Here is a 26,179-nt window from a genome sequence, read left to right on the forward strand (position 1 = left end):
CTGTTCCAGAAACACTCACTTGCGTTCAGGGGCTTAAAAGTAGGCACACAGGAGCTTCTGGTAACGATGGTTGAGTACGTTAATCTGCCACAACCACATCTAAATTATAACTAAGCTACAGAAGCACCATCGTTGAGAACCAGCTGAAGACGACGTGAACAGAACTCCTATAACTAAGGACACACAGAGGGAGCCGCACGAGGGATGGACACATGGTCTGGGCTGGTCCCACAGCCATGCGTGATGGCTGGCCACCCATCAGTAGGGATACCTCAGCTGTAGAGGTCCCTGCTGAGGAGCAACAAGTTTCAGCCACACACCTGGGTCCTCAGCCCTGGGTCCCAGTGCCAGAAGCAGAGGGCCCCCTCCGTAAGTTCTGTGTAAACCAGCCGAGACTGTGGCTGAGTGGAAAAGGCTGCTGGACTCCCAGGTGTATCATAAAGACACCACACACAGGCTCATTCGCTGGTGGACTCACTCTGAGCTCCAGCGCCGGGGCGGCAGCTCAGAAAGCATCGGGGACACACGGGGAAGAACTATCTAACTTCGGATTGAGGCTTCGGGGGCAGCCTTCTCCCAGACCAAAGTGCTGGCAGAGGCCACCGTTCCTTTGCTGAGCCCTCCCCCTGTGGTGGACAGCATTTCTGAGTCTTGATCAACCTGGTAACTGTTCACCCCGCCTTGGTGATCCCGAGACCCTGTCCCGGCAAACTTGCGAACCCACCCGAGACACTTCATGGCTTTCCCACACAAACCGCTTGTCATGGCTCATGCTGCAGACTTTCCTAAAATCTCCAAGGTCCACAACCCCCAAACAAGCAGCACCTGGCCGCAGCATGCCCTGCACCTGTCACTGAACAGCCCCCAGCTCCACACGAGGGGCAGGCAGGGTCTGTTTACAGCTTAGCCTCTGCTGGGCACCTCCAAGCTCGGCACAAATAGCAACCAGCTGCAGGCCCCTTCATGTGCCGGGCGAGGCAGCAGCTGACCTTTGGCCTCCACCTCCTGAGGGACCGCAGAACCAGCACACCTGGTGGCCAGCCTCAGACCACCCCTGAGCACAACAAACCTCCCCGGAAACACACTCGAGGCTCCCCTGGCACCGGGGCCCCACCAAAGCCACTGCTCCGCGGAGTCGGCCCCTGTACAATGGTCATTCCACTGTTGTCCGGGCCAGTCCTCACAGCCAATCAGCGTGAGGGTCCACCTGGAACGCCCAGCTCGGGCGACCAGGCAGGCGGCACCGCTGGGCCCCCCACAAGACCCCTACTGCACAAGGCCACTCTACCCAGCCCGGGAGACGTAGCAGCTCTACCCGGCACACACAAACACAGAAAGCCAGCCACCGTGAGGAGAAAAAGAAACATGTCCCAAATGAAAGAACAGGGCAAACCTCCAGAATACGTGAGCTATCAGGGGACACTTTGGAAAGCACATGATTGTCTAACCTCTGTGCTGTACGCCTGAAACTAATACAAAATAATATTCAGTGTAAAGAGAAAAAATCTTATCTAAACAAACTCCTGTACAGGTTTAACAGACGGCCAGACCTGACTGCTGTCTAGTCAATCGGAAGGTCGAGGATTGTCAGGCAGCACAGAAAGACGAAAAATGGAAAATAGGAGCAAAGGTAAAATACGGAGGGTGGAAGGACAGGCTTCAAAAATGTGTCTAAATGAGGAGGTGCAGAAGGGAGCATGCACAGGGGAAGGATGAAGAGGCACAGGCTTCCAGGCACACAGTGCGGCCCAGGACGCACAGGCCAGGTACTAAGCACTAATGGTGACAGGTAGTTACTAGACTTGCTGGGGTGATCGCTTCGCAAGGTATGTAAATACTGAATAATGGCACTGCAATCTGAAGCTAATACTGTATGCAAACTGTACTTAAAAATGGACTTTTCAAAAACCCAAGCTACAACCAAACACAGAGGAATGAAAAGTTCTGCACAGGGGTACAAAACACCACCTGACGTTGGGTTGGCCAAAAATTTGTTACATTTTTCTGTATGATGGCTCTAGTAGTGCCTAGTTGTCTTTAACTTCATTCAAAACAATTTTGTTAGCTTGTAACAGCTGTCGTATCAGTTTGCATTTTTTTTTTTAAAAACGTTACCAAAATTGGTGAATTTCTGTGCAGCCAATTTAATACTGGTGATGGAAGAACATACACAATGTTTTTGGCGTCTTACGCTGTATTATTTCAAGAAAGGTAAAAATGCGACTGAAACGCAATAAAAGACTTGTGCAGTGTATGGAGAACGCGTGGTGTGGCTGATCGAACATGTGAAAAGTGGTTTGCGAAGGTTTTTGGCACTATGGACATTTCGGCCAAACATTTCTCTGCCGTGGGGCTGCCTTGTGCACTGGAAGGTGTTTAGCAGCACCCCTGGCCTCTACCAACAGAAGCCAATACCGAAGGACAGTCGAGGTACTCAAAATATCCGAATTAATAAAGTTATTGGAGAAAATTTTAAAAATGTGTCTTTCAGTTTATGGGAAAAAACCATACAGACTTCTTCGGCCAGCCCAGTGACATCGTCAGCTGCGTGTCAGGGCAGGGGGGAGGGCCTGCGAGAGGGACCCGCGCCGAGGCTCCCAGGATGCCATCGGGCCTCTGAGGTGGGTGCAGATCCACGGGCCTGGCTGCCGAGGCCCTGGGCTGGGCCTGAGCCCGTCAGAACACAGCCTCCGCAAGCCCTGCCAGGGCCCGGACCTGACATGGCAGTGCCACCACAGGAGGGGACTCCCACCGTGATGACTACACAGCAGCGCCGGCCGCCTGCGGGACTGGCTCCCCTGCCCCGAGTTCTTCCCGGGAGGCTCAGCATGTTCCCATTTCGCAGCAGGACCAAGGCCCAGGCGGGCTATGGACCCAGGACGCGGAGTGCAGACCGCGGGGTCACAGGCGAGGGGCTCCCCGCGACGGGACTGGGGCAGGCGGCGGGCGGCTCACCTGGCGAGGGCTGCAGCTCCTCCACGAAGCCCTCGGTGGCCGTCTCCTCCACCACGTGGTAGCGGCTGCGCGGCCGGCGGAGCACCTGCGGGGCCCTCAGCGCCTCCTCGCGCTCCGCCGCCAGGTCCAGGTCCTGCTGCGCCAGGTGCGCCCGCAGCTGCCGGATCTCAAACTGCAGGAGGGGAGGGTTGTGAGTGGGGGCCCACGCTGAGCAGGCCTGGCTGGGGGCGTCGGGAGGCTTCGGGCAGAGGCAGCTGTGGGGGGCACTGTCCTCACGGGGAAGCTGAGCACCCAAGCGCTAGGCTGGCGCTCCTTTAAATCCCCCAACAACGCTAACCACACAAGAGCCTGCTCCTCCAGGTGGTGAAGGGCGTCTCCTCTCACCTGAGGCCCCGGTGAGGCGGGGGAGGCAACAGCCACACTTTGCGGGGAGCAGTCGGGGAGATCCGGTCTGAAGCCCAGTGGCACTTGTCAGAGCGAAGCCCGTTTGGGTGTTTGCACTGACCATGCGCACTTGCGCAAACCAGAGCCCAAGCGTGGGGCTCGGCCGCACAGCCAGCCTCAGGGAAACCCGGCCTCCGGGCCACACTGCAGGCTTCTCACCAGCTCCCGCAAACCCCCAAAGGCCGGGGCAGGTGGGGTCTCCCTGCAGGACTGTGTCCCCTCCTCGGTCCCTGACCCTGTTCCGGGTGTTTTCATCTCGTCTTCGCTGGAGCCAAACACACAGGCCCCTCCCTTGCTCTGGGCCTCCCCTCCCCCACCTGCCTGCCCCGTCCAGCCCACCGCCAGCTCTCACCTAGACGGCTGCGGCCTCTCCCCCAGGAGCCCGGGGACCCTCGTGTCCCCCCTTGTCCACGCATCTCGGTTGGGAGGAAACCCAGGCTACGCAGCCCTCACAACACGGCCCTCCCCGTGGTTCCCGCACCACGTCAGGCCTGGGCTGGGTCCACCTGTGGCCCCTGCGCCCAGATCGCCGGCCGGCTCCCCGCCTGCGGCAGCCACCCGGCACCCGGTCACACCGGCCTGTTAGAGCTCTCAGCGTGGCACCAGGCACCTTTGGATATTTCTGTTTGTTTATTTTAACGAGTTTCTTTTGATAGTGAAAGGATCCACTAGAGCTTCACTAACACTCGGCGGGGCAGCCTCCCTGCCCAGCTGCTGTGCCTGGGACCACGGGGCGCCCCGGCGGCTTGTCCGCCTGCTGCGTGGGGACACCTGGCTGCCTCTGTCCTGGGAGCAGGGCGCGAGCGGGCGCAGAGGGGCCCACGTGAGCGCAAAGACCTTCCCTTCCTCCTCATTTTCAGCTCTGCCCCTTTCCCCGGGCCTCTGCCTAACCCAGCGCCCGCCTACAGAGCCCTGCGGCTCGGCCTCCGCTGAGGACGTGCCCGGGGCTCCTCCGGCGGCTGCGGGCGCGGGGCGGGGCGGGGCGGGGTTGGGGGGCCCCTGGCCTTGCAGGACTTCGGAGGGGCCCGGGGGTTCCAGTATTAAGTGCGCATTTAGCTCACCCTTCCCCTGCGCTCAGGTTCACACCCACCCCCTCCACGCGCACGCACGCGCACGCACGCACACGCACGCACACGCACGCACACGCACGCACACGCACGCACACGCACGCACACGGCCTCAAGGGCGACGAGGGGAGGAGCTTCGCTGCGTTCCGCACGTGTTTCCGCAGGCAGTTCAGGTGCAAATGCTCCTCCACCTGCGGGGCGCACGCCCCCCCCCCCCCCATCCCCGCTCCCTTCTCCCCCCCCCGCCCCCCAGGGCACTGACGCCTCTTTGTCCTGGACTTGGTTTCCACACACAGTTTCTTAATTCTTACGTGTTTGATCTTTTCCTTTACTGCTATGTCAGTGCCACTTGGGTAAGGAGCTCAGATGTTTGTCTTTAAAAAAAGGCCCCTCTCCGGTGTAGATGCGCCCACCACGGTCAACTTCAAGCCACCCACAGGGTGGGCAGAATGTGGAAGGAATGGGCACCGCTGGCCCGCGCCGGCCAGCGAGAGGCCGGGCTCGCCCTGCCCCTGTGCCCCCCAGGGCGGACTCTGCCCCAGCCACACGCCCGGACCCGGAGCTGCGTGCGGCGACACCCGAGCCCCGACCCTGGCCGCAGGCTGCCTTCTAGCTCTGTCCTCAGACGCCGCTGAGGCTCTGCCCCGCCACAACCCAGCCCTCCCACGGGGCCACCGGCCTCGAAGCGTGGGGAGCTGGGGCTGCTCGCTCTGGGGCGGCCTGCGGAGCGGCCGGGCTCCGGCCACCTCCTGGCCGCGAGGTCTCAGGTCGCAGAGGCCGCAGGCAACTCCGCGGCTCGGCCGGGGCGGCGGCCCCTCCTGCCCCGGGGGATCGGAACTCGCCCCGCACGTGCCCAGCCAGCTCTTCTGAGGCCGCTCATCCCCGCGGCAGGCCCAGCTAATGGCCTCCCAGGCCACTCTGCCCTGATGCATTATTGATAACTGGCCATCGATCCTGAGCTGCCCATGAGTGTCCCACTGGGATTCAGACCAGACAGCCAGAGGCCAGCGCCTGCCCAGCCCGCAGCCCACACGTGTGCACACGGGCACGGCAGTGGAGCCCTGGTGGGCGGCGGTGGGGGGTGTTCTCCCGCCCTCCTCCCCCGCCCCCGCCCCAGGGGTCAGGTGAAGCACTGCGGGAGCTGTGTTAAAAATCTGCTGCACGTTTTGGAATGAAAACACCTCTCCCAGTTGGGAAGTGGCCCTGGGGGGGCCCAGGGAGGCTGCAGGAACACCCTGCTGTGAGAATCCTCCTGGGGCCGCGCCTGGTCGCCGTGGGACGGTGCTTCAAGGACATCCGCCTTCGGTCACAGAGCAGCGAGCGACCACCGGCGTCTTTTACGTGAAAGGTGGTGGCGCCGGGCCGGGGGCGGCGGCCTCGGGAAAGCACGGTGCTGAGAGCAGCAGAGCGCAGACTGGAGGGCAAGGGCGGACGACGGAGCGGAGCGGGCTGCGGCCCAGGGCGGGGACAGTGGCGACGAGATTAGGGGACCGATCAGGAGGTCAGAGTGTCCCCAGGGCATGGGCCGCAATGCGGGCGGGCGGAGGGCCACCTGCGCTGGGGACCTAATTTTACAGGTTTCACCCATACCGTGCGTGGCATGGCTGGGTGTGTGGGCCCCTCCCCTGGGGACCTGCCGCTGGGCTCAGTGGCCCTCATCTGTGGCCACGGGCGGTCAGGATGTTCTCGCAGGGACCCCCAGCACCAGCTCCTGATACCGGCCGTGGCCACAGTGCTTCCCCAGGGCCCCGACGGGCTGTCAACGGGCCCCGGGTGAGCAGGGCCTCGTGGTCACATGTGTGACCTGAGGCCCCGCGGTGGCAAGGAGACATCGGTGCAGTGGACAGGCGAGGGCCAAGGCCACGCGGTGTGTTACAAAGGGCCACAGACCCATATCAGGGAACCTGCACCTTCTGGGGGAGAGGACAGTGACTCAGCTCACGCAGAACACAGGGTGCCTGACGGCAGCAGGGCCCGGAAGAGCAGGAGCCCCCACCTTCTCCCATGGGGGAAAGCAAGGGCTGGAGGCAGGCGCCCGAGGTCTTGGCCCAACGCCCCTCCCCGCTCCGACTTCAGCTCAGTCTGTTTCCTCTGGGCCTCAGCTCCTCGGTGTGGTGGGGAAGGCCCCCGGACTAGCTGAGTTCTGAGTCTGCGACAAGTGGTGCCGGCTCCCGGGCCCTAGGTGGGCGGAGACGAAGCCAGGGCTACCCCATTCCCTGCTGACACGCCCCAGTCCCCAAGGGCTGCCCCTGTAGAGCAGGATCACATAATCCAGAACCTCGAATACGCAACCTCCACAAGGTGTTGCCACAAGAAGAATTTTATTCATGGACATAAGCAGGAAAAAGTGATGTTATTGAGACATAAGCAGGTAATAGAAGCTGCCCTGTGCAAATATTTGTGTTAGCAAGTACTTTGAAATAATTGTGATTAACATGTTAGAGAAAGAGGGGGAAAGATGGATAAAATGGAGGTAGCATTTCCGTGGAGATACAGAACCTAGAAAAGGGATCAAATGAAACATTTGGAACCTCAGTGGACAACACGGGAAACCTATCCTGGACCAGAGGACGGGTCCGCAGAAGGATGTAAAACCCAGGACAAGAACCCGGGCGGACGGGGGGCAGAATCCGGTGAGAGATGAGAGGCGCAGTGCAAGCGCCGGGAGGAGGAAGGGGGCACAGAAGCCGTGAGTAAAGAAACCCTGGCCAAGAACTTTCCAAATCTAATGAAAAACATCAGCCCAGGAATTCCAGAAACTCAGAGAATCCTAAGCAGGATAAATACAAAGACCCCACATCTAGACACCCAGTCGTCAGACCCCCAAAAACCACGCGAGAAGCACCCCCCACACCCGGCTCTGCAGGACCTGGGCCTCGAAGGGAAGGTGGGGGGGGGCGGGGCGGCTTGGGGTCCTTGAGGACAAAATGAAGAATTTCCCCGCCTCTGCCCTCCTTAATGCACAGTGGCGTCAGCTGAGCATTCCTAAGGCACGCCAGCTCCACAGGGCAGCCCAGGGGCGCATTACGGAAGGCGGGCGCCCTTCCCCTGGGCAGGGCCGGATGCTGGGTGCGGCGGGGCGGCACCGCGCGGCTCGCCTTTGAGGGCCCGGTGTGCGGGGCAGGGCCCTGGCCGATCGATCTGCACTCCAGCCAGAGCTCGATGGGCTCTAATGCAACAGCAATGATTTCCTCCCACCCCCTTAGTGCTGCCCAGACGGCCCTGCCTTCAAACCCATCTGCTGCGCGGAGGGCGTCCAACGTTTATTTCCATTAGTCTTGCCACTGCTGGTAACAACAGAGCTCAGGAGACGGTCACACACGAATGACACAGGGGCCGGGGGCCGCCCAAGGGGACCGTGGCCTCTTGCCACCCACTGGGAAGAGGACTGGTAGTTGCCATAAATTAAAATTATGGCAAAAGGATAACAAGTTAATCCTCCGATGGCTAATTTTATCAGCCAAATAGGTTTGTCATTAAAGCTATCAGCTGCTGCACAGATCACTTCCCCCCCGTGTAAAGTTTAAAAAAACACTTGACATTTCACAGTGAGGATCTTGAATAACCAAGGTGATGAAGGCAGCTGTGCTGAGCTGGGCCCTCGCGGCGTCTGCAGGAAAAGGGGGGCTCTCTGTAATGAGCCGGCACCAAGCGTTGCCCCAGCACCCAGGGAGAGCCCCCGTCCTGCTGGTTCCGGCCCAGGGAGGCCGAGCCTCGAAGGCGAGCCGTCCGTGGCAGCATTTCTCCTGGTGCCAGGCGTCCGCAGCAAGGCCTGCGCGTGGAGCAGACGGGCCGGTCCCTGACCCGGGGCGGCAGGACCCCCGCCACCGCCTGCCTCCCTGGGGTGCCTACCGTGGGGGTCCAGGCGATCCCCTAGATGCAGGGGGGACCCACAACGTAACTGCACCGGGGACAGTTCTCTTCGGGGGCACACAGCCCACTTCGGCCAACGCCTGGCACCCCCCCGCCCGTGCGACTGCGCCCCTGAGCCCGCCCCCCAAGCAGTGGCAGATGCGCTGTCGCCGTGTTGGGCCTGGCCCTCCCCCCTCTGTCCCCTGGGTTGAGGGAGAGAACTCCCAGGACGTGGGGCCCGGGCACGCCACCACATGGCCCGAGTTTCCAGGGTCGCGGGAGGAAGCAACCTCAGCTTCCTGAGAGAAGGGAGGCAGGGAAACAGCGCCGGCACAGCCGAGAGAGCTGGCAAACGCCCCCGCCGGCGGCCACCGTCACGGCCCACGGTGTGTGATAAGGAGGGCCCCTCACCGCCCGTGACTGCAATCGAACCGTGAGAAACATCAGACAGATCCAGCAGAGGGGCAGCCTGCCACACGCAGCCTGGCCCTGCAAACTGTCGAGGTCATCGAAAACCAGGGCGGTCTGAGCACCTTTTACAGACAAGAGGAGCCGGGGCGCCCATGGGGGCGACACGTAATGAAGGGCACCGGATACACACGGAGCAGCTCCGAACGACACACGGACTTTAGGAAGCCGATGCCGGCACTGGGTCACTGACTGTAACGAATGTGCGAATCTTAAGTAAGACGTTATCACAGGGAAGGCCGCACGGGGGAGGGGGGGGCGGGTTCTGATAAGGGAACTATCTCCACAGTTTTTCTAGAAATCTAACACTCGTCTAAAAAATAAACTGTATTTTAAAAAGAGCACAGAGGAGTGACGTTTGGGAAAATATACAAACGCATCTGAGGGTCTGGCGCGCGCACGGCGGACACACCGCGTGGGGGGCGGGGAGGGGGGGCGGCCAGAAGGGGCTGCGGTGGGACTCGCTCGGTGCTGGTGCCCGTGGCGGAGCGGCGTGCGCGCGCGGGCTCCCCTGAGCGCTGGGGTGCAACCCGGGTGCCGGGGGACGTGGAACCTGCCCTGAGCGACGGGGCCGGGACACCGGGGCTCGCAGGGACGCCCCGGCTCTGTCCTGCCCCTAAATGCCCTCAGTGAGCCGTGCGCTCTCGGGCAAGTCCCCAGTCCTCCCGTCTCTTCTCTGTAAAATGGCCGTGTGGGGCTGTGGGGGGCGGGCTGCCTAGGGTCAGCTCTCCTGTGTCATCACGTGTCATGTGCCAGGCTTCAGGCTGAGCCGTCCCGTGTTCAGAAGAGGAGAACCAAGCCCCACCGAGGCCCCATTGGCACCCACACCCGCGGGGCCGCCTGCGGCTTGAGCTCCAAGAGGAAGCGTCAGCTCTGGCTCTGCAGCCTTCGCAGGCTTCGCACACTGTCTGTCCCCGAAGCCTGTTCTGAGCCATCCCAGCGCCATTCCCTCCGAGCCGCTGGCCGCCCCTGATGATCCCGGAGCTGCCCTCTCAGTTCCTGGCGGGTGTTTGTTGCCCCATCACGTCTCAAATCTGATCTTAAAACACAGCTGTAAAGGCAGCGTCTGCCGATCCGGCCTGTGGCGCGGGCACCACGGAGCCTTGAGAGACCGCCCCCCTGGCTTCCCGGGCCCCCTGAGGCTCCAGTCATCTGACAGGCTTCAGATGCTTTTTAAATTAAAGTGGTTTGTTTCTGTTCATCTCTTTTCCAGATGTGCCTACCTGGGGGGAACCCGTCTTTATTTATTGGCTCCTTCCTGTGCAGAAATCTCTGTGGCCGAGACCCCCATGAAGGAGGCCCCATGTGAGGGGGTCTTGAACCAGGAATGTGGGGTCCCCGGGAGCTTGGGAGGGGGCCACAGTGGAAACCGTGGGGGTGGGCCGCCCAGCAGCCTCAGCAGACAGAATTGAACCCCTGCCTCAGAGACGGCTGTGCCAAAGACACTCGTGAAGTGAGCTGGTGACACAGCCCCGGTGGAGGCTGCAGAGCCGGCCGGCCCGTGGCGAGGAAAGGCGGCCTGGCTGGTCGAGGGGCACCGCAGAGCACCCCGCATGGGGCCTCGAGGGGCTGCAGGAGGCCTCGGCCCCGGGGCCCCTGTGGGTTTCGACCCTGAGCCCTGGGCAGAACCCGACAGAAACGGACAGAAGCGGACGTGGCCGTTGCTTACCCCCTGCTCCTGGCAGATCTGCGTCAGCCTCTCCAGCTGCTCATCCTGGATGGCCTTGGCCTTCTCATACTGCTGGACGACCACCTCCATTTCCACCTTCACAGGCAGGACGTAGGCTGCAAGATGCAGACGGCCCGTGAATGCCGGGCCGTGCTGGGGACTCCGCCGGGCTCAGGTCACGGCAGCGCGGGGCCCACATGCAGCCCCCGGCCCAAGGCGACCCCTCCCCACTCCCTCCTTTGCCACAGTGACAAATCCCTCAAACTGGGACTGGGGACTCCAGGTTGCAGCCCCCGCTGCAGCCACAAGGCACACACTGCACAACGGGGTGCGGGTGCGGGTGCCGCCGAAGGCCGCCAGGTGGGGCTGGCGAGGGCGTGTCGAATGCGGCGTCCACCTTGGCAAACACTCTGGTTGTTCTTCAAAATGCTAAACAACAGTGACCCCGAACAGCAGTCCCACTGCTAGGCACCTAAGAGATGGAAGCGTGTGTGCACACAAAATCGTGTACATGCACGTTCGCAGCAGCCAAAGTGTCAGCAACCTGAATGTCCATCGTTAGATCACAGACGAAACGTGGCCTGTCCAGCCCCTGTGGGCCACTCAGCAAAGGAAGGGAAGCAAGTGAGGCCACCGCGGCCACCGCGGCCACACGATCGCCCTCAAAAACAACACGCCAAGAGGAAGCCAGACCGCGAGTCCCGATCCCACTCACGTGAAATGTCCAGAAGGCAAATGTACGAGCCAGGAAGTAAATTGGTGGTTGCCCAGGCCTCAGTGTGGGGGGCAAAGAATGGCGGGGGGAGGGGGCTTCGAATGGGTGTGGGGCTGGATTTTTTTTGACTGATGAAAATGCTCTGAACGTAGATTTTGGTGATGTTTCCACCACTCTAATGAATACACTAAGAACTACTGAACTGTGCGCTTCAAACAGTAAGTTTTACAGTGTGCGAACTGTATCTCAGTATTTTTTACAAAGGCCGCTGGGGTTTTCCTGCTCCTCCCTTTCTGCTTCCTGTGGCTGAGATGCAGCTGTGATGGCTGGCACTGCAGCAGCCCTCCTGGGCCCCAGGGCAAGCGGACAGGGGGCCTGGGAGCCTGACCACAGACAGCACTGTGTCAGTGGCCTGCTGCAGGCTTGTCGGGAGAGACAGAAGCCGGCATTTGGAGTCACTGCTGCTCTAGGTCTCTGTTGATCACCGTAACGGAGGCACACTGAGCCCAGAGCAGGGAGCGGGGACTCTGGGGCGGGAGGGGCCCACACTTTCTCAGCCTGCAGAGGCCCAGGGGCCCTTCCCCAGGAAGTCCTCTGGGCCCTGCAGAAGCCTCGGCACCAACTCCTGACCGGAGCCTGGCCTCTGCCCTTCAGTGTCCTCTCATCTCTCTGGCACGGAGTTTATTCTAGAACTCTCCAGGTCTTCCTTCACACCATGTCCCCTTTCTGCCCTCAGCCTCCCAACCTCCACATGTTCTCCGGCTGCTGCAGGGAAGAGAAATCAGTTCAGCAACCAGCGGCCGGCGGAGGTGGCTCGGTGCGGGGAGGGCGGCCGCCTCTGCTTGGTGGCAGTGCAGGCCACGAGCGGGCAGCACGGGCCTGGGAGAGGGGACCCAGAGGGGGACATGTGTCACTAGAGCTGGTGGAGGCCAGAGCTGAAGCCCCTCCCAGGCCGGCTGCTCTCAAACACACTGGCTATTCCTAAGCCAACAGGCTTGGGGACACCCTGCTTGTCCTTGGTGGACACAGAGCCAGACCCTGCGGGAGCAACACCTCGACCCGTGGCCTCGGCAAAGCCAGAGGGAGCCCGTGGGGGCATCGAGCTGTGAACAGCTTGTCTTTCCAACATCAGGCCCCACTATTGGCTGTCAGGTGAAGGGCAAACAAGAGAGTTTTGTCAGAACCGTGTGTGACCTCCGAACTCCAGCGTCTTTGTGGGACTTCCGGGCAGTGTGCGCACAGTCCCCGATCAGCTGACACTGAATGAGCAGCAGCAGGCTTGGTCCTCTCCCGCGGGGTCCCCGCCCCCACCCCTGACGTGGCCGGCGCTGCCCGCGCCCCATCACGAGGTCTCTGTCGTCCCCCCAGAGAGCCCGGGTTTCTGGGGCGGCCGCCTGTCACCTTGCCGCCCAGCCAAGCCCTTCCGTCCACTCACTCACCGTCAATGACCCTCTTCACCCGCCAGATGCGGAGCAGGATGATGAGGCTGATGGCGTCCCAGGGGCTCCGGGGCCCGTTGGCCACAGTGGACGCCACCATCGGGGCCAGGGACAGAATGATCACCGCCCCGTCAAACACCTGGCGGAGAGCGGGTTTCAGTGCCATGGGCCGTCCTTGTGTCCCCAACCAGAGTCTGCCCAGCACGTGCGTCTGGCCAACGCCTCCTCCTGTCCATCCATTAAAAGGCCCCTGTCCCTGGCTGTCCCCCGCTCCCCACCAGAGGTGCTCCGGCGCTCACTTCCCCCTCTGACCTCCGCCCTTCTCGTTCTTGGTTCCCACGGCCTCGGGCTGTGCCAAGCCTCTTTCCCGAGAGTCTGCTTCCAGCATCTTGTCCCTTCTCAGGGTGGGGACAAGCCCCCTGAGCCCTGCAGGTCCCCCTGGGTAGCAGGACCCGGAGCCTGCCTCTCAGCTCTGTCTGCGGGGCGGCAGCGCTGGGACGGGGTGCCAGGCCCTGACCCGCCAGCTGCGGCTCCAGCCTGGCCTTCCTGAGGCCTCCCCGCCTCCCCCCGCCGCCCAGCACCCCTTTCACCCCACTCACGAGGCAGAGCAGGGGCTTTGGTTGGAGAAACCAGCTCAGAAGCCCCGTTCCAGCTCAGCCCTCCCCCAAAAGGGCCTTTTCAAAACACACGTATTTGTTTTGTAAGACATTTCAAAGGCTTTCTAAAATGACCCAAGAACTTCAGTGGACTGATTAGACGTCCCTTCACTAGGAACGTCCTCGGTCTCCCTTCCCTTCGCACCCCACACTGGGGCCCCTGCCTCCACGTGGGAAGGAGTGGCCTTTTCCCTGGGTCCCGACCCGGGGTGCGGGCACGGTGACGTCCCAGCAGCCAGCGCGGGTGGCGTGGGGCGGTGGGCCTTGGTCTTTACCTCGATTTTGTTCTCGATGTAATCCCAGATCCCAAGCACCACAATCCGGAGAACCGTCTGAGGAGAGCAAGCGACACAGGAAGTGAGGCGGCTCCGGGCCGCAGCCTCGCCCAATGGGGAGACCGTCCCCCCACCCCCGCTGAGCGCCCGCGGACTGGGCCCCCGGTCCTGGGAATGGCACTCCGGCCCCGGTCACGCCGCTGGCACATCGACAAACGCGCCAGCTCCTTCTTTCGCCTCGACCTCCAGCCTCCGGCAGGGCAGCCTGCCCGCAACCCCCCTCTTCCCTTCTTATCCAACAGCGTTGGCTTCGGTGACACCTCCCCGCCCTCCCGCGTCCACCCACCATCGCGGGCCGGGCTCCCCCGCCCTCCCCGAACACCGGGCTGCGGGTGCGTCGCGGTGGGGCCGGGGCACCTCCTGTTAGGGGGCTGGGCAGCAAGACAGAGCCTGCTGGGGCCCCACCAGCCCCAAGCCACCACGTTGGTGTCACCGACATACCCAACCGGTCCTGCCAGAAGAGACAGGAGCCCTGCCCGGCGTTCCTGTCCCGGCAGCCGGCCCTCGGGCTGACCAGCAGGCCCTTTCCCGCTCTCAACCCGGGGAAGGCCTTTCCGTCCTTCTGGCCTCGGCTCCACGGCCACCCGCAGGCTCAGGGCCTGTCCCCACAGTGCCCCTCCAAGTCCGGGAACGCCGCCCCCCCCCCGCGGAGCAGCAGTCCCAGCCCCTCCCCGTAGAGGGGTCCCTGTCACTGTGAGCAGCACACACCCCCTCCCTCGCCCTCAAACCCTCGGCGGGGCGGGAGGGGGTGCCTGTGAGGCTGCTCCCGGCCACTCCGCAGACGCGGGTCCCCACGTACCGGCCCCTCCGCCCCTGCAGGACAGGGTGCGCCTCCCCCCACGGCTGCACCCCGCCCTGCCCCTCAGGGCGTGTGGGGTTCAAGTGGCTCGTCTCAGCAAGACAGGCAGGGAAGGCCAAACGAACACCGGGTGATAAACCGCAAAGCCAACACAACCCACGCAGAGGGACCGTGGGAAGAACCTCGGCACACGTCGGCAGCCACAGACACGTGGCACGGCTCCCAAGGGGGACACCTGCCTGCGGCCCAGGTGTTGGTGGCGGGACGGCAGGGAAGGAGGTGAGGGGCCCAGAGGGCAGGACCCCCGTGGGGCAGCGGTCTGGGAGCAGGCACGGTGCGGGAGGACAAGGCCCCTCGGGGACAATGGTCTCAGGGGGCTGCTCGGACAGTCCCGGGATCTGCCCCGAGTGGGACCCACAGGCCTGGGCTCGCCTGCCGTTTCACGGCTGTAGGACCTGTGGCCGGAGGAGAACGTGCCGCTCTCCCGACTCACCCCAGCCCAGCGACAGAAACAGAGAAACAGAGCCGTGGGGGCCAGAGGCGGGGGGTCGAGCACGGGCGCCATTGGACGGAGCCCAAGGGGCCCCGCCAGGGCCCAGGACTGGACTCCTTGGGACCCTGCGCCTCCCGTTTCAGCCCTCGGCTCTGCTGGGCTGGGGTCCTGGCTCCCCGCCTCAGCCCCCCCGGGCCACCTGCTCCCACAGAAGCCAGCGCCCGGAGCTTTCCCGCTTGCCTCACATGTCAGATCAGCCATGGGCTTTACCTGCCAACCAGAAAGGGCAGGGGCGCCCACACTCCCCGACCCCCGACGCCTGCCCTTCGGCTCCCACTGAGGCGGCAGGGCACTTGGCCAGCCAGACCCAGGAGCCCCACGGCACCCAGTCCAGCCCTCTGCCTAGCCCTGGGGCTCTGCCCTTCCAGCCCTGAGCGACAGGCCTGCAGCGCACGGCGCCGCTCTCCCCGCCTCCGGCCTCTGACCCCCACATGCTCCCCACTGGCCACAGGAGCCGCCTGCTCTCCCTCAGTGACCTCCCTGTCAGCCCGACCTCCCTCGGGGACACAGCCCGCCCGCCCGCCCGCCCGCACAGCACCTGCTCAGCCGCGGGGACACCCTGGCGGGGCCGAGGCCGCTCCCCTGGGACGGCGGCGCGCAGAGCTCGCTCCCTGCCTGTGTCCCCCTCCCGCAGCCGCGAGGGCGCGCAGAGGGCCTGGCCCTGGTCAGTGTCTGGAGGCGGGAGCCTGGCCTCCCCAGCGCAGGAGCTGCCCCACAGAGCAGGTCGCAGGGCCCCGTGCGCACCCACCTCTGAGAAGAACACGGAGAGGGTGACCAGGCTGACCCAGTGAATCACACCGGCAAACTGGGATGCACCGGAGACTGCAACAAACACAACAGCGGCGTCACCCTCAGGAGCGAGGACCCGGACGCGCGGGGAGAGGGGCCCCGGCTGGACCTGCCTCTGGGGGCGGCACCTGCGTGGACAGTCGGGTGTGGGTGGGGCCGGGCCAGAGGCCCCGGGGTGGCCGGGGAGGAGGTGGCGGGAGCTGCGTGGGTGGGGCTCCCTGCTTGTCTGTCTCCACCGCCCCACCCCCATGAGAGGCCGAGGGGCGCGCCTCCGCGCTCTGGCTCAGCCCTTCGGCCTCGATGGGCCGGGTCCTGACTGGGAAGGAACGCGCCCGAGGGCCTCAGGGACACATCGGGCTCTCGGACCTGGGGTGGCCTGTCCCGTGCGGGTGAGCTGTCAGAAATGCCCATGGTGGCCCGTGCACACGTGGGGACTGAGGCAGGCGCACTTCGACTTCTCATTCTGAAAACGGAGTGGCGGATGTGGTGGCGTTGGCCGGGGCGTCCCGGAGAACATGCTGGGGTGAGGACAGGCGCGGGGCGCGGGGACTGGGGGGCCGGCGGGGACGCCAGCCTCGCCAGGCGGCCGAGCATGGGGTTGGGCCTGCTGTGCCCCCAGCAGCTCCGGCTCCACGGGCCTTCCAGACGCCAGCGCGTCCCACCCGCCTTCCCCCTGTCGTCCTGCCGCAGAGGCACCCCGTCCGGGAGGCCCTGGGAACTGCAAGAGCCGGCCTCCTACCCAACCAGGGCGCAATTCATGGGGCGGGCCCCAAGCAGGGTGCCAGGGCCCAGGACGGGGCCCAGCGGGCTTTGACGGAGAGCGTGCGTGGCAGGGAGGCTCCCGGGAGGGCAGGCATACGAGAGCCCGGCAGGACGTCCCGGAGACGGGGCCAAGCCAGGCGCAGGAATGCTGCTGAGAGCACGCGCTGCTTCCCTCTGGACTCCAGGGGGTCAGAGTCCCCTGGGGACCAAAGGACAATGCCCGGAGCCATCATGGGGGCCGGCCAGACCCCACAACCTCCCTGAAAGCTCTGAGGTTCGGAAACGGGGCGGAGGGGGCGATGCAGAAGCCAGGTCCGGAGCAGGGGGTGTGGGGCGGAAGGAAGGCTGGAATACCAGGTTCCAGGAGGGGGACTTCGGGTCCCCTGGCGTTTAGCCAATATGAGCCTGAAAAACCGAGCCGGGAGACGCCAGGATTCCTTCTGTCTCAGCCACATGAGCCCTAGTGGGACTGAGAGGCCAAGGCCTGCATGGCTCTGAAAGCATGATTCTGAAAACGTGAACTCTCTCCCCGTTATTTCTCAAATAACTCCCTGTGCCTTTTTTTTTAAGGTTGCTTCAGAAGAGCAATAAATCTCTGACTGTACGTTCTATGGAATTTAAGATGCCCTTTTATGAGCTGCTATTGGATCTCCCACCAAAAGCAACCTCCTGGATATTCAATTTTCAGCAAAATTCCAGGGTCGGCCGGGCTCTCAGGCTGGTCCGGCTGTGTGCCTGTCCCACCCAGAACCCTGCGCGCCTGGGGGCGTCCCAACACAGGGGAAGAAGGATGCCCTGATGGGCAGGCCTCACAAAGGGCAGACACGTGGGTGCGTGGGAGGGAAAGTACCCAGTACGGTTCACAGAAGACAGGCTGGGTGCAACTCCCGGGCTGGTCGCCTCGCGCCTGAGGACACTGTGAGTGGGACCCAGGGAGGCTGATCGGACAGAAGCCACCTGGTGCCGCTGACGTCCTCTCTCCGCACCAGGACGGCCGGTAGGACGTGGAAGGAGCCCTGACTCAGAGGCTCCGGTCAAGGGCCTGACGGCATTTGAGAAAACAAGTCCCAGACCCCTGCTGGCTCCAGGGTGCCTGGATCTGTGGTCCCGGGTGTGGCCAATGGCAGGAAAGGAACCCTCTGGAGGGGGGACCAAGGATCTCATCTTTTATTTGCACTTGAATGACCCACCTTCTGAACCAGGGAAACAGGGGGACCCGGGAAAGCAAGAGTCTCAGCCACCCTCCCCCAGGCCACCAGGACAGACGCGCACTGGCCCCCATCAATGCGGAGCCAGCAGGAGCGCGGCAAGGACCTGCGCTGAGGGGACTGGCCGCACCAACAGCGGGCCTGGCGGCTCGAAGCCCCAGCCCAGGGCTCCTCACTGGGGAAGCCTCTAACTCCTCCAAAACGACGCCCCTCGTCCACAAAGGGGGACAACCGCCACCTCGCCCACTGCACAGGGCTGCCGCTGTGGTCTGACTCCAGGGAAGTGCTTTCCGTGCTGCTGCGCTCACGGACAGAGATACAAGGAATCGCCGTGTCGCTGTGGCTGCCGTCACGAGTCACGGCACAGTGACACGTCTCCACACGTGCCAAGTCCCTTTAGGCTACAGGAAATTCTAACCTGGAAAGTTCCAAATGGGAACAATAAAAAAAAAAAAGGTGCATACAGGGGTCCCCAACATTCGGACCTCATCAGTTTCAGGTGGCGGAACGCCGGGGAGGACACGGAAGCGGTCACGCTAGGTGAAGAGGGACAGGCTGACGCGGGGTGACAGGAGCAGCTGCCGGGCGTCCTCCCTGGTGGTGATCCCGCGGGCCAGGGGGCCAGGGGGCCGGGCCGGGGGCAGACCACACCGTGGTTGGGGACCCCTGACGGGTGCACATGGAATATTGACATCATACGTATTTGCACATGTATCCCTCTTGCTACTCACACTGGAGAAGCTTTATATCTATTAGAAGTTCCAGAGTCAGGAGGATCACCACCAATATTACACAGGCTACCAGGAAACTGTTGAGACTGGCACTGAGCAAAAATACCTGCCACACGGCTGCTCTCTTCCCACAGCACGGCTTCAGCCAGGTGGACCTGCGGGGACAAGAGTGAGGAGGGAGCGCTGGGGGGGGCGACCCCAAGGCTCTGCTCTTAAACCCACTGTGTCACCCCCCACCCCTGCCCTACGCTTCCCGATGACTCACAACCTACTCAAGGGGCCGCGGGGCCGAGGTTCGAAGAGGGGTCTCTTGGGGCCTTTGCTCCACTCCTGGTGGAAACACAGGATCTAGGGAGCAGGGGGTGCCTGTAGGGGCCTGGGCATGGAGGGCGCCGTTCGCAGCTCTGGGGGAGCACGGAGACTGGGGTTCGACCCGCAGCCTTGGGAAGCTGGCCACAGGAAGGGTTTCACAAACCCGGGGACACCGGGTGACAGGCCCTGTCCGCAAAGCAAAGGCCATGAGAGATACCTGCACACATGGCCAGGTGCACCTGCCCAGGAGCGGCAGGAAGGACGTGGCGTGAGGCCTGCGCCTGCAGCTCCGAGGGACAGGGTGCCCCACCCGGACCGAGGCGCAGCGACCCCGAGGTGCCCACAGGTGCATGAAAGACCCTGCGATGTTTGGAATTTCTTTGACTCCCTACTCGGCTGACCTGCCCCCCGACCTGCCGTGTATCTCACCTGCTCCCCGCTCCTTCTTTCCCTGCAAGGTGACACTCCTGCCCCCCTTCCCGGGCCCTATTTTAATCTTTCACACGTCCCCACCCAGCCACATAGCTCTCACTTCCCTCCCGCTTCCTGTTAACTCCTCCCGGTGTTGATGTCTGATGTCTCAAAGGAGCCCCAGCTCCAACCCCACACCCTCCTAAAACCCAGTGCATTCTCTGCAGCCCCTAAAACTGATGCCATTTTATTGCCACCTGAAACTTCAGCCAAGCATCTTTGCAGTTATACATTAAAAAAAGACCACAATGAAGGTCATTTTCCGGGATGGTATCACACTGAGCAGCCAGCGTGTGGGTTGGAGGTGCTGGGGACTTTCTGAGCCTCAATTAACCTGCAGCACCTTGAAGAGCAGGACCGTGGTCTCCAAGGCCCCAGGACAGAGCTGGGCGAAGCAGCAGACTTTCTGGCTGAGCCGGTGCTTGGAAAGACCACAAAGCTAATAAAATGCCCTCTGAGCTTCAGAACGCTCAGAAATTCCTAGGAGACTGTGCTTTAGCAGAAAGACAGAAGGTGTCCAGTTTCTCAATACCCCTGAGTGGTTCAAATGACTCAGGGAGTTTTGTGGGCCAAAAGGGAACTCAGCACTGAGTCTTCAGCTCTGAAGGTGCTTTCCTTCCATGGCTCAGCATCCAGCCCATCTAAGCCCTGGGGCCTGCTTCTCCCTGGCGCTCCCCCAGAACAGCCACCAGAGGGCAGGCGTGTCCCAATTTCCTGTCTTGGTGCAGCAGGAGGAGCAGCTCCGGGAGGCCTTGGGCTGCCAGAGGCCCAAATGCCAAGGAGCAGATGGCCCTCCCGGCAGGTGGCAGTGTCCCAGCATGCGGTCCCACTGGTCCCCGCTGAGGCCCCAGAGGAACCCTGGTCGGCACCGGAGGCTGGGAGGCTTGTCTGCTTCTGTTGTATATTCTCTCGGGTAGTGGCCCCAAGCCGGGGGCTGAACCAGTCCTTTCTGAGGTGGAGCTGGAGGGGCCTGGTTGGCAGGCGCTGCGTTGCTCCTGTGGGGTCTGTCCTCGTGGGCAGGGCACTGCGTACTCTGTCTGCTGGGGCTGCAGGGAGGGAGCACTGGCTCGGTGGGGGCTGTGGAGACCCCCAAGTCGTCCCCAAAAGTCCTCAGGGCAGGCTGGCATGCGTCCGCGGGGGAGGGAGCAGGCCGCAGCCAAGCCCACTGCTGTGCAGGCAGCCAGGCCAGATGGCCCCGCCAGCCTGGCCCCGCGATTTCACCTGTCGAGTCCCCCAAGAAAGGAATGGAGGGAGGGGTCATGGTGAGTCGGCTGTCTGTCTGTCTGCGGTGACGTCTCAAGCCCGGCCTCAGCCGCCTGCCTGCCTGGACTCCACTTTCAAGCCCTACAAGGCACTAACCATGAACCAGGAGCTAGCTCTTCCAACTTCTCGACAGACGTTAATTCATCTAGTTGTTTGAAAAGACGGCTCCTTCAACTTCTCTCTCTGCTGACACAGACCCTGGGGAGGAGCCAGGCTTTTCCATCGGTTTAGGTTTTGGTGGCAACTGGTGTCTTCAAACTGTAGCCTCAGTGGCTGAACTCTGAGCCTGTTCCCTGATCCCCCAATGGGAGTATCGTCTACCTTTGCAGGACTGTTGTTCTAAAATATGAAAAACAATGTGTGTGACCCCTGCAGCACAATGCTTACTACACAGCTCCCCTTCCTGTCCAGCACCCTCTTCATCCCGCACCGCGTCCAAGAGGCAAGCCATAGCAGCACGCACAGGCCCAGACAGTCGGCACACCGGCTCGCGTGGCCCACCTGGGTCTCTCAGGTGGGAGGTGAGGGGAGACTCTCCCGGCCCTTTGCGGGAACTGAGGAAAGTGAAGTTTCCATAGGAGCAGCCTCAGTTCTGCAATCAGGGCTAACGGTCAGCCCCACATCCAGGGTTGGGGAGGGGGAGGGAGCCTGAGGGTGTGCAGGAGGAGGAGGAGGAGGAGGAGGGAGCAATGCCTCCTGCAGCTGGGGTCAGGGGGTCTGGCATTCACTTGTCCCAGAATCTCAGGTTTCCTGCATCCTCAGGACTGTCAACTGGGGACAAGCTCAGGACGTAGGAGCTGTCACCCCGCTTGGCAAATCACAAAACGCTTCTGGGGGGCAAACGGCCGACACACGCGGCGGACTGCGGCCGGACCCAAGGGGTCCAGGGCACCGTGGACGGCCTCTGCAGGGCTGCCGTGGGCTGGGGCCTGACTCAGGGGAGGGAGTGGGTGCTGCTGGGCCGAGCGAGACCCCTTCTCTCCTGGAGAGTCCTCCATGTGCGGAGCAGCCCCCCGGGTTGAGTCTCCTTTGAGCTACACACGTGGGCACGGCTGCCCGGGTAAGGCCAGCTTCCTAATGGTGGGGCGGGGGCGGGGGGCCGGGGCGGGGCGGGGGCAGCCGGTGGGCTAATTTTCAGGCTCAGCCCATGTCTCTGTCCTACTCTCTCAGTTCTGAGCCAATCTGGCAAATCTTGGGTTGGCAACACACCCCCTCCTTCTGTTTGGCCAAAGTCTAGATCCGAGGTGCCCCCACAGATGACTGGCGTCTCCAAAGCCCCATAAATTCAGCTCCCTTTGCTTGGGGTTTAAATGGCTCTTCCTCCTCCAGGCGGAGCTCTGCTTCCCCCTGGTGGTGGCCCAGGGTTGTGCACCCCGTGCCTGCGAGGAGGTGTGGACCCGAGATCTATTTTGCTGAGAATAGCGCACGCAAAGATTTCACGAGCTATGAACTTCCAGACTTTGCACTTCCAAGGTCATGGCAAGGATGAACCTGCCTTTCAACCCTGAACCCCGGAAGGCTTTTCCTTTTTCTAAAAGGATGCTAAAATTGTACTGAGGTTGGCATATTCTGAGGCCAATCGGCTTTCTTTTACGATGACTTTGTGGAAGGGTATGAAACTAGCTCAGAGGTGAGCCACCGTGACCACAGCCCGAGCTCTGGGCCAGAGCCTGGTCCCTCGCCGTGGCTGTTCTTCAACCCCCTCCAGGTCTGGGGGCCAGTCCCCAACTTTCCCCAGATGGAACTGGCTCTCTTCTCTTCTAACCCTTATTGTAACACGGCCTTGCCCACCCACTCACTCATGCATTCAAGCCACTCCTTCCCTCACCAACACCTGCTCTGTTCCAGGCTCGCAGGAGCTGATCCCTGCCCTAAGGGACCCCCGGGCCAGGGTGGGGGACTGACTCGAGAGCAGACCAGAGAGCCCAGCCTCACAAATGCCACGGCAGAGGCAGGCCCAGCCGGGGTGGCGTGGGGGACAGTGGGTCCTTGAGCAAGAAGACGGTGGCGCAAAGTGTATTTTGGGCTCCAGCTTAGTAGGTTCCTCCGCTCCCCCTTTTTGCCTCCAGCTCTCATTTGCCGGCACAGCTAAAATTACTTCAGTCTTTATTTAAAGATGTTGCTACACTGGACCTGTTTCTAGCTGACATCTCAGAACCACCCCTGCGCCCCATCCCATCTTCTTCCTCTGACTGTGAAGTCTCAGCCAAAGTGCCCACTGGCATCATCCCAAGTGACGACACCCGTTTCTACCCACCCAGCCTCCCTCCAAGCCTTTCCTGCCTGGGGGTCTGGCCCCTGACCTCTCAGGTTAGACCTTTTAGGACCCTCAACTATACGCAACTACGAAAGGCTGACAAAGACTCTCCTTCCTGCTCTCCATGACCCTCTGGAGCTGGCTCTCTACGGGGCCGCAGAGCGGCCAGCGGACCTCGCCCTGCCCGCCTCCCTCAGCAGCATGGGGAGAGGCACGCGGCAGTGCAGCCCTGCGTTGCCGTCACACAGCAACGACGGTCACCACAGTCACAGCGTGTGATGCTGGGGACGTGCGGCAGCCCCCGGTGCTGGCCTCCGCCTCCGCCGCCGTGTGGCCTGGCGCAAGCCCTGCACACTCTGGACTCTGCCGTCCTCTTAGCATATGGGGAAGAGGTGCCGTCTGGGGTGTTTTCTAGCTCTACATTCTCAGGTTCTGGGAGACTTAAAAACACTGACGTATATCGTTGCGCTCATGAGCAGTGACGGGGGGTGGGGGGTGCTGGATCCCCGAGGTCCCTCTGTTGCAGCAGAGAATATTCAGGCCCATACGGATGCTTCTCTTAGTAGGAACAGGTTGTTTAACCAGACTTGTAAACAGTATTGTCGTGCATTGCTTCAGAAAGGGCCAGGTGGGCAATTTTGGGAGAACCCCAGGAAATGTCGCAAGAGCCAAAAGGCCTTGAGCAGAGCCCCCGCCCCCCCCCACCCTGGCCCCCGCCCCCGCAGGGCGCTTTTGTTTTGCTTCCTTCCCCCTGGCGGCTGGCCTGGGCCTGCTCTTGCTTCCCGCAGGAAGCCCTCTGGCTGCCAAGAGCCCCACAGAGAGCACAGGCAGCAGTGACAAATCCCTTCACCTGCTGCTTCCTGTCATCCCACAGGAGCAGCTTCCAGGCCACACCTGGGCACTCAAATCACATCAAGCGCCTCTCTGCCCTGTGGGCACCTCATTTGTATTCTCCCTGGTGGGGGAAACTCTGCAGAGGCCCAATTCAGAAACCTCACCCCTCTCCCTTTCCCCCTAGGATGTGGCTGCCGCCTCCTGGCTGTGAGAAACGGGGAGCGGCAGGGGCGCTGTGACGCTGCACTGCCGCTTTAGGCCACCAGAGGGCAGCAACGTGACCCGCCCCCCCCCCCGCCGCCCCCCCCCCCCCCCCCGCACCGTGCTGCGGGAGGGACCCACCTGCCACATAGTTTGCGCAACCCAGTGAAAACGCATGGCTCCTTGCTCAGCAACTGTTCAGTTTCCAGGTGACGGCAGCACAGCCTCAAACCAAGCAACTACACAGGCCGCTCGTGCACAAAGCCAGCCCTGGCTCAGGAGCCTCGAGGGCCTCAGCCCAGCCTTGCAGCCAGCAGAGACCTGGGTGCTGAGAGTGCTCAGGACACCGGCTGGCCTGTCCTTGCCCCTCAACGTCCTGCTGAAACCTATGCACAACACGTGGGGGAGATTATATTTTCAAAGAAAGCCACTGGGTGAAGCTTTCACTAAGGTTTCACAACTGTTGGGCAATTTCTCTCAGGAAAGTGGGAGCCCCTTTGGAAAATAAGCACAGAAGATCCAAGCTCTGAAAATGTAACTCGAGTCCGTATTTCTCATCAGCTTCTAAAATAACCCAGCAACCCTTCATTTCTAGATATAAAGCAGTCAGCGTGTTCCGAAACATTTAGAAGCGCCTGAGACAGAAGACTGGCCCAGAAGGGGTTCAAAGCTCCTGGCCAATGTTTAAATGTCTGGGCCGTAAAAGCGTGTCCGTCCTTAACTGTTCTGATCCCCTGACTTCCAAGCCATTGCTACAGAAGAGGCAGGTCATGTCTGAGCCCAAAGCCTTTTCTGAGGACACGGTGTCTGAGCAGCAAGGGGCCTGGCTGACCTGGTGGGAGCCTCTGGCCTCTTCCTGCTCAGCCTCTCTGCCCTCTGTGTGCCCCGCGGGAGGGGACCACAGAGACCCGGGGAGTTATGCAAGAGGCAGCCCGGCACCTACCCTTCTCTTTGGTAGTCTTCGTCCAGATTTGACAGCAGCTGCGAGCCCGCGGTGGAGAGGTCAACTGCGGCTAGGGGCAAGTCCCGATAGGCAAAGTTCACCAGCTGCCCAGGCACAATGCTCTTGGTCTCCTCGTCCACTTGCTGGGAGATGATCTCCACTTCGGAAAGTCCTCCTGGGGCAGGCCTGGCGCTGGAGGGGGACAGGGCCATCAGCCCTCAGGGCAGCCACTTCTCGCTCCGAGGGAAGGGGGACGACGCCTCAGAACGACAAGTTCCCCCCTAGGGAGGGGAGCTCTGAATTCTAACCTTTCTTCTCCCCAACCACCGTTGAAATCTAACCGTCAATGCTCAGTGGCAGTTACCCAGGAAGTTCAGAGCTGAATCCACCTCCACCTCTCCTGCTTGAGTCATCCAGGTAACGGAGGGAAAAGTGGAATTTTCACTTAAACACCGCAGGGTAGCTGCCTAAGCTACCGGATTCAGCGCATAATTCCTGGGGCCCAGTTGCCTTTGCAGGCCTGTTCCCGCCTCTGCGTTCTGCGGCCTGTCAAGCACAGGGCGCACACTCTCGGCACGACATGTACCAAGTGACTTCAGACAGAACAGCCACGGGGTGTGAGGCTTCGGTGTTTGTCGGTAACTGAAATAACAGTGTGGGTGTTCATGTGGGGGATGCTGGGTTGAATTTCTTTTTTCCTCCTGGACGCCTCACGGAAACTATGGATTATGGATGGAACAAACTGAATTTCCTGATCTGTGCGTACTCATGCGTGGCTGGGTAATTTCTGAGACTAACACCCGGCTCTGAGAAGCAGGGAACAGGCTGCTCCTGCCCTCCTGACTTTCCTGCCCTCCGTCCCCTCCCGCCGGGGGTCCCAGCGGCCGAGTACTGCTTCAGGCCAGGGGACGTCTCAGAGGAGACGAGGCCTCCTTGGTGGGGAATGAAGGCCCCACGGCTCATAGCCTGACTACGGAGAGAACACCCTGGTCTCGGATACGAACAGGAGGGTGGACAACGTGTACTAATGGCTCGGTTCTTCGCCCTCCCTTTCCTGCAGCTCCTTCCACCAACAGGAAGAGCACACTTCCCAATCCTTGATGCTGTGTCCAGTCACATGACTTGTTTTGGTTCACAGGACGTGAGCAGACACGACACAAGCAGAGGTGTGAAAAGGCACTTGTGGATTTCTGTGACGATACTGTTGCCCCTGCGATAGGGCCCCTGGAAGTGCCTGGCCTGCCCAGGGGAGGTCGGGGGGCACGTGGAGCAGACCCCGGGGCGATCAGCCAGGACTGGCGGGGCCGTCCCACCGGCGACCGCAGCCATGAGGAAACAGGCATGCACTGCCGCATTCCACTGAGGGCCTGCAGTTGGCTGCCCACGGCGTTGCTGTGGCAACAGTGGGCACCTGCTCCAGGTGACAGCAGCCAGCCCCTAAGTAGGCAGGCCAGGG

At 62.0% G+C, this 26,179-nt stretch overlaps 1 protein-coding gene across 5 annotated transcripts in view; it reads right to left on the reverse strand.

The window, feature by feature from the left end:
* Positions 1-26,179, reverse strand: part of TMEM266 (transmembrane protein 266) — a 47,307-nt gene that overhangs the window by 5,035 nt on the left and 16,093 nt on the right. For 3 of the 5 annotated variants that reach the window (XM_054588746.1, XM_054588756.1, XM_054588737.1), the window contains exons 3-9: positions 24,724-24,915; positions 18,443-18,597; positions 15,701-15,774; positions 13,541-13,597; positions 12,610-12,748; positions 10,456-10,571; positions 2,956-3,127 (exon numbers count right to left, since the gene is read on the reverse strand). In XM_054588746.1, the coding sequence (XP_054444721.1) occupies positions 2,956-3,127; positions 10,456-10,571; positions 12,610-12,748; positions 13,541-13,597; positions 15,701-15,774; positions 18,443-18,597; positions 24,724-24,915 (905 nt within the window). The remainder of the gene's footprint in view (positions 1-2,955; positions 3,128-10,455; positions 10,572-12,609; positions 12,749-13,540; positions 13,598-15,700; positions 15,775-18,442; positions 18,598-24,723; positions 24,916-26,179) is intronic. The other 2 variants (XM_054588773.1, XM_054588765.1) reach the window with 2 other exon arrangements.

The sequence above is a fragment of the Pteronotus mesoamericanus genome, unplaced genomic scaffold (genome assembly GCF_021234165.1).
Source record: "Pteronotus mesoamericanus isolate MK-2021 breed Mesoamerican mustached bat unplaced genomic scaffold, CSHL_Meso_final contig_1242, whole genome shotgun sequence".
Classification (NCBI taxonomy): domain Eukaryota; kingdom Metazoa; phylum Chordata; class Mammalia; order Chiroptera; family Mormoopidae; genus Pteronotus; species Pteronotus mesoamericanus.